The sequence below is a fragment of the Micromys minutus genome (assembly GCF_963924665.1).
Source record: "Micromys minutus genome assembly, chromosome: 7".
Classification (NCBI taxonomy): domain Eukaryota; kingdom Metazoa; phylum Chordata; class Mammalia; order Rodentia; family Muridae; genus Micromys; species Micromys minutus.
In genome coordinates, this window is record NC_137976.1 from 57,494,312 (window position 1) to 57,508,892 (window position 14,581).

Here is a 14,581-nt window from a genome sequence, read left to right on the forward strand (position 1 = left end):
GAGGCATGTGAGCAGAAGAATCTAGAAGGTTTTAGTCATCCCCATGCCCAGCACAGATGGGATCACAGGTCCTCTTCCTGGTCTCTGAGTCTGCCTCTGGCAGGTGGTATAGAGCACATTTTCTACCCCAGCAGGGCAGAAAAGGACATCACAGGACAGAAACCTGATAAAGGCATGAAGGTAGTGCAAAGTGAAGCTTCTCATCCTCAAGGATCCCACCAAACTGTTAGAAGGAAATGGTCATTTCCCGTTAGTAGGCGGTTCCATTTTCCATCCACTGATCTCAGTAACAATCCCACTGTCCAGCCACACACGTCACATTCAGGGCACAGAGTGCTGGGGAACCTCACGGGCCAACTAGTGTTAAAAATACAAGTTTAGGGCTCTCCACCACCCATCACACCCTGCCTTCTCTCTAGGCCTGGCTGGATTATGACAGACCCAGTCCCCAACAGCAGGAATGCCTCTGGACTTGACTCTCCTCTTGTACAGGGTGAACTCTATACTCCAATTACTGAGAGGAGTCAGACTCAGGCAGGAGAACGGGGCAGTGACTGAGCAGTAAGAAACATCTGGCTGGAGGTGGCTCTGTGAGGTCCCTGTAAGCACTGTCCCATGCGACTAGGCTCCCTCTAAGAGCATCTTGCAGCTGTTGAGCCCCCTCACCACAGAGCCTCTGTACCATCCAAAGCCAGAAACCACTCTTCCGATGCAAATGAGAGCTTTCTGATCCCCTCATGTTACCCACACTAAGTGGAGATTTTTTTATTTTGTCTTTAATATTTTTTGCATGCATATTTGTGTGTGTTCATGTGTGTGTGCATATGCCTGTACTATAGCATACATGTACTATATGGACAGCTTATAGAATTCTCTCCTCCTACCACGTGGGGCCTAGATAGAGATCCAACTGAAGTCATTAAGCTTGCTGGCGAACGCCTTTACCTGCTGAACCATCATCTTACTGGCCCCTGTTTGCTTTTAAATGTATGAGATCCTGGTCTTTATGACATCTAGATACACTTGCACACTTGCCAGGAAAGAGCAGGCTTTACCCTAAAAAAGTGGCTTTGGTTTGGCCATAAGTAGGTCAGTGCCTGTGCCTCCTACCTTCTCCTGTGGTTGATTTGGAACTTAACTTTGTCCATATTTTTGCTTCTGGGGATTTTTCTTCCCACCCTACAGCCCGGAAAAGATGTCGAGTGACCAGGACCAGGAAGTGCATGTCACATCTGCATGCCTCATCTGCAGCCAGCGCTTCCCGCTACACTGCTGAGTGTTACGGCACACTCTGTGTCTGTCTGGTCACCCTCAGGCAGCTATCCACCTGCTGCTTTAGTTTCCTACCTGTAGCGTAGTGACCCTGTCTGTTCCTACCTCGTAGGACTCATGTAAGGACACACAGGTAGCACTTCTCCAGGGCCCAGCGCTCCAGGCCTGGATACGTGACTTATGATCTATATGCTTATTTCCTTGTGTGCCTCGGTCCCCATGACCTCAGTCCACCCCCACATCTGTCATCGTCACCATCTCTCAGTACCAAGCTTCCTGGGGTGAGGCCAGCCAGTCTCAGGGAGGCAGCCCAGAGGTACCAGGGCCTCTGTGCCATGAGAAGAACTTTCCTTATGCTCTTCCCTCAGGGTGTGGACACTGTAAGAAAATGAAGCCGGAGTTTGAGGGTGCGGCTGAAGTCCTCCACGGAGATGCCGAGGTAAGCTTCCTTTCCGGAGTTCTCGCTGTTCCCTCCAAAGGACCGCTGGCTCCTAGAGTCACTATGATTTTTTTCTATAAGCCCTGAAGTGACTCTCCCTGTCCCTGCAGGTGTGCAGTAGCTCCATATTTCCTAGTAATAAATACAGCATCATCATGGTCAGACATGGTCCCTCCCAGGGCCAAAAGCCTATGAGACCATCTGCCTGTTGCTAACTGGGGCTCTGCCTCTCTCTCTCTCTTTTTTCTGGGCCACTGACTCTTGGGAGCAGGCCCTTTTCTGCCAAGCATGATTGGTGAGGCAGAGTCACTAAAAAGTGAAGACTGTACCAGGGTTTGATTACTCCCTGTGATGTCCTGGCAGGCCCCGGGGAGGGTGGGACCGGCACCTGGGCTCCTCCTTCCCTCAGCACCACTTGTGAGGCTGTAATGCATGGTTGGCCTTTCCCCCACCCCAGAGCTCTGGTGTCCTTGCAGCTGTCGATGCTACCATCAACGAGGCCCTGGCAGAAAGGTTTCACATCTCAGCATTTCCCACCCTGAAGTATTTTAAGAATGGTGAGCCACAAGCGGTGCCTGCACTCAGAACAAAGAAGAAGTTTATTGAGTGGATGCAGAAGTAAGTTTTTGTCTTGTTGGTTATTTTTGGTTTCGATGGTGCCCTGACTAGTAAACACCAGCCTCTGGGTTTGGCCTTGAAGGAAGAGAAGTGAACCTTTATGGGCCCCAGTCCTTGAACTTGGAGCCAAGAAGCCAAGAGATTTAACTCCCTCAGTCTAAAGCCATGATCCTGTGCAGGTCTGAAAGTGACAGTCACCATTCTGGGTGGTTTCGTCGACTTCAGTGAGTGTGGCCAAGGTTTATTGGTGGCTGGCTCCTCAAACCTGGGTACATGTCAGGCGTGGCAAGTCCATATTAATACATACAGATTCTTACACTGTTATTTCTGATGTTTGGACTCAAAGGATGGGTGGCCCAGCATGGAGGTTAGAGAAATCCCAGTATATGGAATAGAACACATATAGTACTAGGCCCGGGAGGTGCCTCTTGCAAGAGAAAAAAATATAGCAAGGCCCCACCCTCAGCTGCTCCCCTCTCTCTTTGCTCCCCAGGAGAGGAGTCTGAGAAGCCATGCCTCCATGCTAGAGGCTTGGTCTGCTTCTGAAAGGTTCCAAGTGTTGAGGTTCCCAGGCTTTCTGGTTTCTAAGGCAGGTGGCTGTCCCCCTGTCCTGAAGTTCTGCCGTCCCTGTCTTGCTTAGGCAGTAGACTCAGGGCCCATGCATGGTAGGTAGGCTCTCTGCCCTTGTTATATCCCAGACCCTGTTTTACCGTGCCTCTTTTTATCCACAAATTCTACTGCAGAGTTTTTATTCCTTTTTCATTTAGAAGATATTTTAAGTTCAGAAAGGTTAGGGTCACCACCCAGGGACAAGCAAGAGCTCTTTGAGGCATTTAAAAGAGAGCTGTTTGTTTGGCCAAGCCTCATGTAGATAATATGTGCCTGCTGGTGTAAGCCAGCAAAATAGCATTCAGAGACTGGGGAACCGTGTAGCCAGGAGACATGATGCTCTAAGAAAGGGGAAGGGTTGGTCTTGGTCACCAGCACAGGGGCACTAGAGCAAGCATGGAGAATTTGGGGAAGCAAGAAGGACTAGGGAGGAAGATAGCATATTCCATGTCTCGGTGGGTGTGAGGTAATAGTGGGGCCTCTGGCTTAGGTGAAAGGACTAGTTTGTAGTAGTCACAGCCACAGAAGCCACTGAGGATCCTGGGAGTCACATAAGGTCTCGTGAGAGGCAGAGGCTCGGGATAGAAGCAGAAGAAGGGGAGGCTGCGGGAGACATGGAACACTGGGTTAGGAAGTATTAGAGGACATGTGAAAGGTCACAGGTCAAAGGGGCCCTGTGCCACCCTGAACCAGGTTCTAGGTTGGCAGTACAGGGCTGAGGCAGAAGTGGGGAGTCTGTGACAGCTTTGTTACAGCCTTCCTTGCCAAGAGACACAGGGTTGCAAAGATGGGAAGCAAGGATGGCAGAGAGTTCTGAAAGACCTGGGAGCTGGGTGTGTTGATATCTGCCTGTGATCCAACCACTCATAGGGTAAATCCTGAAGATCAAAAGTTCTAAGCCAGCCTGGGCTTCATGATAAACCTTTGTCTCAAAAAAAAAAAAAAAAAAAAAAAAAAAAAAAAAAAAAAGACTCCAAGTTAGTGCTAACAGGAGTATTGTAATAAACTCTTGTGGTAATTGATTTACAAAGAGAAAGTTTTGTTTGGTTCCAGTTTGGGAAATGCCATTGTTGGGTTACCTGGCAGTGATCTAAAACAAACCTCCCACCATACCCTACCTTGGTTTCCACTACCTTGTGACAGTGCCAGTCTGAAGACACATAGGTTTTAGGGGACATCCAGATCTGAAGTCCAGCAGCTTCATCCTTGGGTGGGGCAGAATGGAATGGGGGACCAGTAGACAAGCAGAAACCAGAAAAGAGTTAGCATGTACCCAGTGCCTGTTGTTCATTGGCACACCCAGCTTCTCCAGGATGGACCAAGCAGGAGCTTCACACACACACATCCTGTGCACTTAGTTACCATCCTGGGTACCACTGTCTCACATAATAGAAAAGCAAATGGAGACTCGGTGTGTTCAGTCAGTTTCCCTAAACTCAAACATCTTGCAAATAATCTGCACTGGACTTGGCTGCAACAGTTCTTGGCTGGTGCTCCCTCTCTTAGAACAAAAGCTTCAGAGAAGATAATGGAAGGTCATTCAGGGTCTCTAGAGTCTGTCGGATCAGTAGCCAGGGAGCCAGGTGGGGGAGGTTCTGTGCCTGTGTTCAGACGTGTCCAGATCTCCCACCTCTTCATGGATTGGTACAGATCTGTTGGTGTTTAAGCCAAGGCTTTAAAAATGAAATTCCAGAAGAAATGAAAAGCTAGTTCGTTTGTGCTCCTCAGTGGCTGGGGGTGGGTGGGGTTTGCACCTGTCTTGTCAGCAGATCTTTATGATTGCTCCCCCTTCCCCACCCACCTCTGCAGCCCTGAGGCTCCCCCGCCTCCAGAGCCCACGTGGGAAGAACAGCAGACGAGTGTATTACATCTGGTGGGGGATAACTTCCGGGATGCCCTGAAGAAGAAGAAACACACCTTGGTCATGTTCTATGCCCCTTGTAAGTAGCTTGTGTTTCTGGAGGAGGGAGGGGAGAGGATGCCAGATACCAGGATAGCTATTAGTCAACCCTGAAGTCACGTGTACCCAAAGCAGGACTCCCAAACTACATCAAAGGCTGAGAAGGCCAGAAAAAGAATTGCATACTCCTGTCAGCCCCCATCAGGTTCTTGACCGCACTGGGAACGTCCTTCTCTTTCTAGACCTTCAGGCTATGGTGCTAGGAACCAGTCTCCTAGTTCTCCCAAGGTCTCTGGGCTTTTCCATGCTGCCTGTATGTCCCCTGTTTACCCCAAGGCATGCACCCACACACATACCCACACACACACACACACACACACACACACACACACACACACACACACACGATTTCTTCTGCTTTCTTCCTGTTCTTCCTCCTGGAGCTGAGTTTACCTTCAAGGTCTTAGAACCCCTGACCTTTTCTAGAGGCTTTGATCTATTTGAGTTTGACACTATGGCATGGAAAAAGGCACTTTCACCTGCCAGCTCTGTGATTCTCATTTTAATCAGAGTCCAAGCTGAGGAAGTGACATGTCTGCTGACAGTGGGGTCTGTGACCTCAGCGAGGTGGGGAGGTGCGCATTCCCATTTTGAAGTTGTTAATTGACACTTAGAAGGAAGGCATCTTAGAATTTCCCACTCTTCTCTTGCCCTTCCCTCTCTCCCCCAGGTTACAGCTCAACTTAATGGAGTGAGGATAATAAAAGTCTGTCTACAGAGAAGTCAGGCTCTCCGTCTAGTCGTAAACCCACTCAGTTGTAGCCGGCCCTCCTGTTTGCTCGCTCCTGCCCCCACTGTTCAGTGTCAGTAGCCTGTCTGAGAGATCCTTGTCCATAATAGCTTAAGACCCCCCCATCCCTCAGGTACATCTTGTCAGCACCCCCCCTTCCCTTCAGCCTTGGCCTCTTCTCAGAGTGGGGCTAGCTTTCAAAGCCCCTTACAGAGTTTTTCTGAGACTCAGCCTGCCCTTAGAGTATATTCGGAAGCCTGCATGCTCCTCCACAGCTGGGTCATGGTCATGACAGTGCCTTGGAATGATTCAGCTGCTGGCCACAAGCCTAGTCCTTACATTTCTGTCCTCAGATCTTACCCTAGTACCCATGGGAGCTGCATCTTTGGAGATGGGGGTGGCTATCTAAGCATAAACATGTCTGTCTTTCTGTGCTTTCTGATGGCAGGGCACTTACTTGTGAGCTATACACATGCATGCTTAACTTATTTATATAAAGACTCCAAATAATGTAGGCATGTCAAGTACCAGGTGAAACACTGGTTAGAAAGCTGGCCGATTGCATCTGGCCTCCCTCGATTTTCATTCTCCCTGAGACCTGCCTCCCCAAGCACCTCTTCAGCCCCACACCTCTCTGCATGATTGTGGGAGCCCCCCTTCCTAGACCAAGGTTGAGGTCTTCCATCCCGTCCACAGCTTTGCCTCTGTCCTCCCACATCAGGAGGCCTAATGGTTTCCTGCTTCTTAGACAGTCACCTCCAATTTTAGAAAGCTGTGGCATGCTCTGGCCCACCCGACGCCTCCTAGAAGCATGCCATGCACTTTCTGACACAGCCCATCCCACCAGTTATTCATCTGGCACACTCTCTAGTTAACAGGAAAATGAGATGCAAGGAGCCATTCATCTGATGCCCCGATATTTTAAATTGACGGTGTAGGAATTAGCTCTTGGCTGACAGTTGCCTTTATGCTTTCAATACGTGGAGGTTAAAAAGGGAGCATTAATAGTGAAGCTGGATGGTGAGGCCTGGGGTAGAAGATTTTCAGCCCACTCTGTATGTGTGCTATGAGTAGGCCCATGCCCTTCACGGGCCTGTAGCTGCCCACGGCATGACTCTACCAATAGAATGTGCTCTTTAAATGTTTTGAAATTATGTAACATCCCTCCTCTGTACTATGACATTTTCATGAGTTTCAGCTTTGTGTCTCTCTTAGGTCAAATTAATGGTGTTGCTTTTAATTGCCATTTTAGCTAGCTGAAAAGTCTTCTGTCCTGTGTGTGCATTTCTGATGAAATAACCTATGACCACCCCAGGCCTCTTGTGTTCCTGCATCAGATGTTGGGAAATCCCCGACTCCTTCCCCGTCATCTCCACTCTATTCTGGGGCCAGCTGGCTGCTCCCCAAGTCTGGCCATATGGGTGGTCCCGCCCGTCTCAGGAACCAACTCAGATGCTAAATTCAGATTAAATTTGTAGCCCAGCCTTAATTTAGTCTCGCAAAGCCCTTTGAAATGCCAGTCATTATCATGTCACTCAGAAAAGGAGAAAGCGGAAGAGCAAAGCCATTTCTGCTCCCCACAGAGTCAGCTCTGGCTCTGTCTGCCTCCCCAGGTGGGATGTACGGGCCTTTGTCAGGACTCAGTAGCTGGATCCAGGTCTCACGACAGTCGTGTGACCCCCTCCCACCTGTTCTTGTCAGAACTGATTACCTCAGTCAGTTCAGGGATGTTCACCTGGGCACTTCTGTTCACTCAGACCTAGTGAATGAATGTGAAAATGGCAGGTTTGGCTTCTGTTGTATTCACCCCGACGGGAAGGCCAACGTGACCTGTGGCTTCCCCAGCTTCTGTGACAGAAGGAGAAAATGGCCCATGAGTAGTACTTTTCAGCAGGAGGGGCTCAGAGTGGTGTCCCGACCGAGAAGCAAGACTAACTCATCAGTGGCATGCCACAGCCATCCACTCTAGGACAGAGCCTGAGGGCTGCTGATGACAGTCATTCCTGGACTCACTCCAGTGCTTGTACCCTTACCCTCAAGATGAAGATTGTAGGAAGGGGTAGAAGTTATAGGAGAGGAAGCTATCCGTAGAGCAAGAGCCTTGGGAATATGCACAGAGTTGCTACCTCTGGCCCCATCTTCCAAGTACCACTTCCTTGGGTACAAAGAGGAGAGATGACCCACTATTATCCCTAGGGCAGTGTGATGACCCGGGGAGTCCTGAGCACATGTGGTTCTTTCCCAAGTCCCTCTGCACTGTAGATCCAGCTCCTCCGGTGTCCAGGGCAGTGTCTGCGGAACATATCACCAACCTCCCTTTAGACCAGCAGACATTAAGAGGTGCTACAGCAGTGTGAGCAAAGGGGAGGTGTGCAAGAGGTGTGTGGCACTGACCCTCAGGGACAGTGTGAGCAGGATGTGGGCTCCCCGAGAGGACTATTCAGAGTACCAGAAAGTGTTGTAAGCTGCTACGTTCAGGTGCGTGTGACTCTGTCCCTTCTCACCCAGGGTGCCCGCACTGTAAGAAGGTCATCCCTCACTTCACTGCCACAGCTGATGCCTTCAAAGATGACCGCAAGGTAAGGACTACCCTCCCTCATCCCACCCCCAGTTTGCCTTGCTCTCACATTTTCCCAGTGAGCTAGATCCCCGACCCTGTGTACGGTTGTGCCCAGACCTGTGAGCAGGGTCATTCTACCTCTTCACCAGGCAGACAGGACTGGATTTCTGTGACAAAATCAACTGGAGCTCTAAGCTAGGGTATTACACCATTTCCGTGGAGGAGGGGTGTAAAAGGAGCGAGTGTTCATTTTTCTCTAGTGCTCAAACATTTTTACAGTAGGAGCGTAGTCATGCGTTGCTTACATAATTAAAAATACAAATAAGAACCCCCACAGAAGTCAAATGGAGGAGGCTGCAGTGGAGGAGAACCAGGCCATGCCAGAGGATCCTCGTCCTGCCTAAGCTAAGGGCTCCTACAACTGTCAGCTGACGAAGCATAAAATTAACAAGCTGGAGCTGCAGATTGGATTAGGGAGTGGGTGCCAGGGAGTGGGTGCCAGGCCTGTTTCTGCAGCAGGGGAATAGAGCTACCACTCGTGGGTGGGTAGGTGGCCCTTAAAGCAGGGCTGGACCCCAGAACTCAGGGACACCCTCTTAATTGCCAGTCCCCCAAGTTCTCTTATCCTAGAAGGTGTTTGTTATTTGTTGCTTATTGGAGGGCAGGCATGGAGACTGAATTTCTGCTAGGTAAGCAATCTACCACAGAGCTATGTTCCCATGGAGACTATACTCTATGGAGACTGATAGAGATGGTGGCAAAGATTGTTCCCAGCCCTTGAACTCAGTCATAGGAATCTGTCCCATATCGGTCTCCATTGGATTTATACGGGAACTTAAACATACACTGGACCCCGAGTCACGTGTGTCACTATTACCATTCCCTGTTTTCCCATGTGATATCTTCCCACTGGTCCAGGCACAAACTAAGCAAACATCCCACAATAAATAGACTGACCCAGAAAACTCAAGAGTTCTACCAAACCAGACCCGGTGAGGCTGCAGAGATAGCTCGCTGTCCTGGGCATGGTGAGGATTTGACAGAGACAAATGGAGGTAGGCCTGTGTACCTCCAGCATGACAGAAGCAGAGCTGTAGGTGCCGAGATACTTTGCTGCACTTTGAGAGAGCGCCTTCATGTCCTCCTAAACACAGATCCATCTTTTCTTCATGGTCTGATAGATGCTAGCTCTTTTCTGGGTTTATGCATTCACCCCATTCCCTCGGCTCCTCCTTCCAACCTTCTTTGTTCCATGTCTCCATGTGTCTGTCTGTCTGGGAAGCTGACACACCTGAGGTTCCTAGAATACACAGCAGCAGTAGTAACAGCTCTCAGGGCGAGTGTGTGGCCCTGAAACTAAGGTGAGCGGTGCCCATTCTTTGCCCAAAGCAGGGCACCATACTTTAACCAGCACGGTTAAGTGGGCTAGATGGGAGGCTCTGGGGGATGCTTGCAGAAACTGGAGGCTTACAAGAGCTGGCTCTTACACTGGTCATACACTTGTGTCTGGGGACCATTGGCTCACACCATCTGCTTTTACTTCGGAGGGACTATGGCCTGAAGAGGAGCTATGTCCTTTGCCCAAAGATAACCCGTGGGTCATCGGGTAGCCAGAATGAGGTCGCCGGACTCCCCGTTCATTCTCACTCACTTGCAGCCACCTCTCAGCTGGAATTGTATTTCGTTTCCTACCCAACGGCCAGTCTTGGTTCCTTCCCCAATCAATATGCAGTTGGATTTTCACTTCCATTTTCATAGCCAAAGTCAATATTAGCTCCTGCAGAGATTTATTTTACTGAATCAATAAAGCTGTGTGAGGCAGCTCATGTTTTAGCTAGGGAGCCTAAATCCCTTCCCAGGAGCTTAGCTGGGGACTTTTATCAGTTGACATACTCACTCGCTCGCTCGCTCGCTGGCGGGGAAGGGCCGCGGGCCGTGAGTGTTGGAATAGATGGTGTTGGAATAGATGGTGTTGGAATAGATGGTGTTGGAATAGATGGTGTTGGAATAAATGGAGGAGCCAGTGAAAGAGCAAAGATCATTCCAAGAGAGGTCACAGGGTTACAGGTACCCCACTCTGTCTGATCCACTTCACCCCTATAATCTGTACAGGGGCTGGAGATCATGTGTTGCTCCTGTCCATCTGGAGCACCCTTTGTCCTTGAACTCCCAAATGCCTTGATGCTTTAGATTGGAGTAAATGTTAACTGAATGGCAGGATTGACTGAGAATGGAATAGCAGAATGCTAACGGGTGCAGTGGAGACTTTTATTCCACTGAGCAGCGAGGCATGTGATCCTCTCGGTAGCTTGATGAGTAGGTGTTTTTCTGTTCCTCACTTTCCTGGTGTGGAATCTAGAGCCCACGAGGGGTTAAACGATGAGATGCCCTAAACGAGTTCCTTTGCTAGAAAGGAGCCAAGTCCAAATCTGAACCACAAGCATTGCGAATTAACATTTCCCACAAGCAGGCCCTGCGCCCGGCTGGGGGATTCTCTTGGGAGGAGATTGCAGGAGGTACCACAGGAAGCTGAGAAAGTAAGATGAAAGGGAAGAAGTCAAAGAAGGTATGATATTGGCAGGTGGCAATTGGGAGGCCTCCCAGGACATGAGCCACAGAGTTGTCCCACTCAAAGGTCCTGGAAACCAGGGAATTTGTCCTTCACCCTTTACTCGATATTAGCCTCAGTCCTGCAACTTGAGGGCTTGGTGCAGCTCTCAGGTCAAGACTTCAGGTGTCAGAGCAAGTCCTTGGCTGGGGACCCTTAAGGACAGACACAGACTCCAGGAAGCCATGCTTATGGGAAACAAGGCTAGAGCGGCATTGTAGAGTCTTGTGTACTATGGGGATGTTGTGTGCAGGAGACCAGTAATGATCACAAGTAGGTCTTGATGGGACGGGTGTTCGGACAGGTGAGGTGGGTAGCTCAGAGGACAGACTCTTCTTGAAGAATGTCGGCCACACTTGGCTCCTGTAGAAATGGAGCCTGGATTTCCCCCTTTGAGCAGCTGCATTCTGTGTGCGTGGCTGACAACTAGTGTGAGGGATTCTCAAGTATACATTTTTAATTTAATAGATTTATAAAACCATACAATGTACTTCCAACCGCTCCGGGGCACGTATACAAGTTGAATTCATAATTCAAAGTGGATGCAGGCCTGGAGCAATGCTCGTCAAATCCTGAGCAGAAGAGCAATGGTCCCCAGCCCAGGCCAGCTGCAGTGGATCCAGTGCAGGTGGCCATGACGTCAGAAGTGCTTGTCCCAAAGGGAAAGAACTTCTATAGTTGGGCGACTACAGGAGCATTTGCCTTGTGTTTCTAACTGAGAACACAATTTAGATGAGCTGGGTTCTCAGGAACTCACTGCAGCCAGCTGCTAGCCTGGCTGAATCAAGCTCATTGTGGGTGCTGGTGAAGTGCAGGGTTAACCTCCCGGGAGGAGACAGATGCCCACCTCCTCAGCCAGGCCCTGCCTGTGGGAACGCAGGGCGAGTACCATTCAATCTTCTGATGTTTATAGAGAAACTTGGAGCCAAATTTTTATATTAAATCTTCTGGCTCCTTCCACATTGGCAGCTAATTCAAATTTATTTTCTTTTTAAGTTCCGTGCGGGCCAAATAGAACGGGATTTCGAGCCAGCTATGGATTATGTTCAGTGAGTTTGCAAACTCCGCTCCAAGTCTTGTTGTATAAAACAATTAAGCTGAAGATGCTTAGGGAAGCCTGAGGTGAGGGAGCACTGCAGTGGTGCTCTCGGGCAGGATGGGGAGTATGAACTCCCTTGCCCATGTTAGTTGTTAGTCTCGCAAGCTCATAAGAAGATGGCCACTTACCTAGGTGCATAGTAAGTGACCAGTAGCCATGACTACTGTGGCTCTTTTTCCTGGAAAGCAACCTCTGCCTTGTGTGGCTATGCAGCAAGCAGAATTATTCAGCACACTTGAATTGTCTCAGAGATGTTGGCAGAGCAGACTTGAGGCTCTAGAGTGATCTCATTTGTTACGTAGCAGGTGCTTGGTGGCTGGACTTAGTCAAGGTCGCACAAGAGAAAGGGCTTGCCTCTTACCCAAGCCTGCTACCCTGAGATGTTGCTTCGTGTATTGCCTCTGGATGACTCTGTCTCATCCGTCCCCAGTGTGTGGACTTCGGCAAAATAAAAGCACCCCAACTTCTACTTTATAATCTCTCCCTTTGAAAAAAAAAACAAACAAGAAAAAGCTGCCGGGCAAAGGCAGCTTGTTAGGCGGACCAAGAGGCTGAAGTTCATGTGAAGAACTTTCTTACCAAAACCTGCTTAGTGAGACTGGACTCCGTAACAGTTTCTGGAATGTACCCCCTGCATTCTCCATCCTTAGGACCTGGCTTGCCTGTGAATGATGCAGAAAGCCTCTGGTGTACTGTACCCCCAGGCCACCCCAGCATAGCTCAGCTCACACACAAAGCTGAGAAAGGTCTTTACCCAGCGCCCTGCACGGGTACTCGCCTCCTATCAGGGTCAGTGTAGAGTTATGGGGTCAGTGGGAGTTGAGTATCACAGCAGCTGACACTTGCTAAGTGCTGGTCATGTGCTGACAGGCCTCATTTGAATCCTCTCAAGTCTTCGTAACGTCCTGATGACTGGATTGATCATTATCCAAGGAAACTGAGGTGCCAAGTGGCAAGTTATCTTCCATGAGTCCTAACGTTCTGGCAAGATTTGCCCTTAGGAAGCTGGAGTACAACACACTTTTCTCCTTGGTCCAGCACTGCCCCTGGCAGATGTGGTGACTGGCGACATCTCTGCTGATCCTCCCACCTCACCCCCTAGATTTCCTGTGCTGCTGTAGACTGTGTCAAGGACAAGAACCAAGCCCTGTGTCAGCAGGAGTCGGTGAAAGCCTATCCCACCTTCCACTACTACCACTACGGGAAGCTCGTGGAAAAGTATGAGAGCGACCGCACGGTGAGTGGGGTGGGTCGAGAAGCAGCCACTCAGAGGGTGGACTCCAGGCTGACGGGACATAGGAGGGAACTGGGTGGAGGGGCATGCCACAGGCAATAGTGCCTCCCAGTGGTTCTGTGTTGTTGAAATTATTTAATCCCATCCCTGGGCTTCTACGCTGCCTTAGATCATTTAGGTCCCAGATAAAACACACCCACAACCTTTAAGTTCACAATAAGCCTTAAACAGCACAAGAGTTTGCAGATACCTACCTACTATGCTATTAGAATCTACTTTCCTATTGATAACCCCAAGTTATTACTTACTACGTTTCATCTGGCCTGCTCTTAACTCCAATTGGCCAGACCTAAGGGTCCTCTTCCACCCCACCCCCCACAAGCCTGGGAAACCTAAACCCCACCTATGTCTCTTCTGCCCAGCTATTGGCTCTTGGCATCTTTATTTACCAATCAGAAATAACTTGGGGCCAAGGTGTATGGATGAACGTTCTCTGCCTCTGGGACAACCATGTCTTAGGGGCCCGCGCTTAACATTACAATTGATAGCAAAAGACCAAACCTCAATAATTCTGCCCAGGAGTTGGGGTACTAAAGGGTGTACATTGCTCAGGGTCAGTTTAAGTCCCTTATTTTCTCTCTCTTCTTTCATATCCTTCAGGAATTGGGATTTACCAGTTTCATCCGAACCCTCCGAGAGGGAGACCTCAAGAGACTAGAGAAAAGGAGGGAGGAGCTATAATCCTGCCTCCTACAAGAGAGCCCTTCCTTTACACTGTGAATGATACCTATTTTGTTCTTTCTGAATTTCCATGTGTGCTGAAGACAGTTTTTTATAGCCACATACGGCCTTTTGTACAATTTTGAAATAAAATTAAACCATTTATTCAGTGGTAGAGCATGTTTTCACAAGCCCTCAGGATCATGTAAGATGGAGACTCATTTTGCCTACCCTCCACATCGTCTCTGAGAGGTGGGGTCCATTTGAGTACCACCTGTATCCTGAAAGGCCCTGGGAGGGAGTGGGGGGACAGGGCAGAGGGGTGCTCTGAACAAGGACAAATACAGGACTTTTGCTACTTTGTTTTTTCTTTTGCTGCTACCGGTGCCGTGCATAGAGAGCTGTCAGGTTTGTGGTTTTCCCATATGCACTCATCTAAGAGCCTGTAGCTTTAATCCTCAGAGGGTTTTGTTCATTTTTAGTTCAGTTTCACATGTGCTGGAAGTGCCCCGCCTCATTATTTCGCATGTGGCTATGCCGTTTTCTCAGGACCATTTGCTGGAAGTGTTGTACTCTTCGGATGGTGTGGACACCGCAGCTGAAAGCCGCTTGGTCGCCTGCGTGGGCTTTCTCTCTGTTCCATGTTCCTATCTGCCATCTGTAAATTTTGAAGCCAGAAAGTGTGAGGCCTCCAACTTGATTCTTCTTAAGATAGTTTTGGTTATGGGGCTA

The 14,581-nt window shown here is 49.4% G+C and overlaps 1 protein-coding gene across 1 annotated transcript in view; it reads left to right on the top strand.

Annotated features, from left to right (window-relative positions):
- The window catches only part of PDIA5 (protein disulfide isomerase family A member 5), a gene marked incomplete at its 5' end in the record, with an annotated part of 83,299 nt that extends 69,327 nt beyond the window's left edge, over positions 1–13,972 (top strand). Inside the window, 6 exon segments of the mRNA XM_080919472.1 lie at positions 1,641–1,711; positions 2,169–2,329; positions 4,748–4,878; positions 8,137–8,207; positions 12,998–13,132; positions 13,790–13,972. Coding sequence (XP_080775598.1) covers positions 1,641–1,711; positions 2,169–2,329; positions 4,748–4,878; positions 8,137–8,207; positions 12,998–13,132; positions 13,790–13,870 — 650 coding nt within the window. The 3' untranslated portion in view covers positions 13,871–13,972.
- Positions 13,973–14,581: the final 609 nt, after the last annotated feature.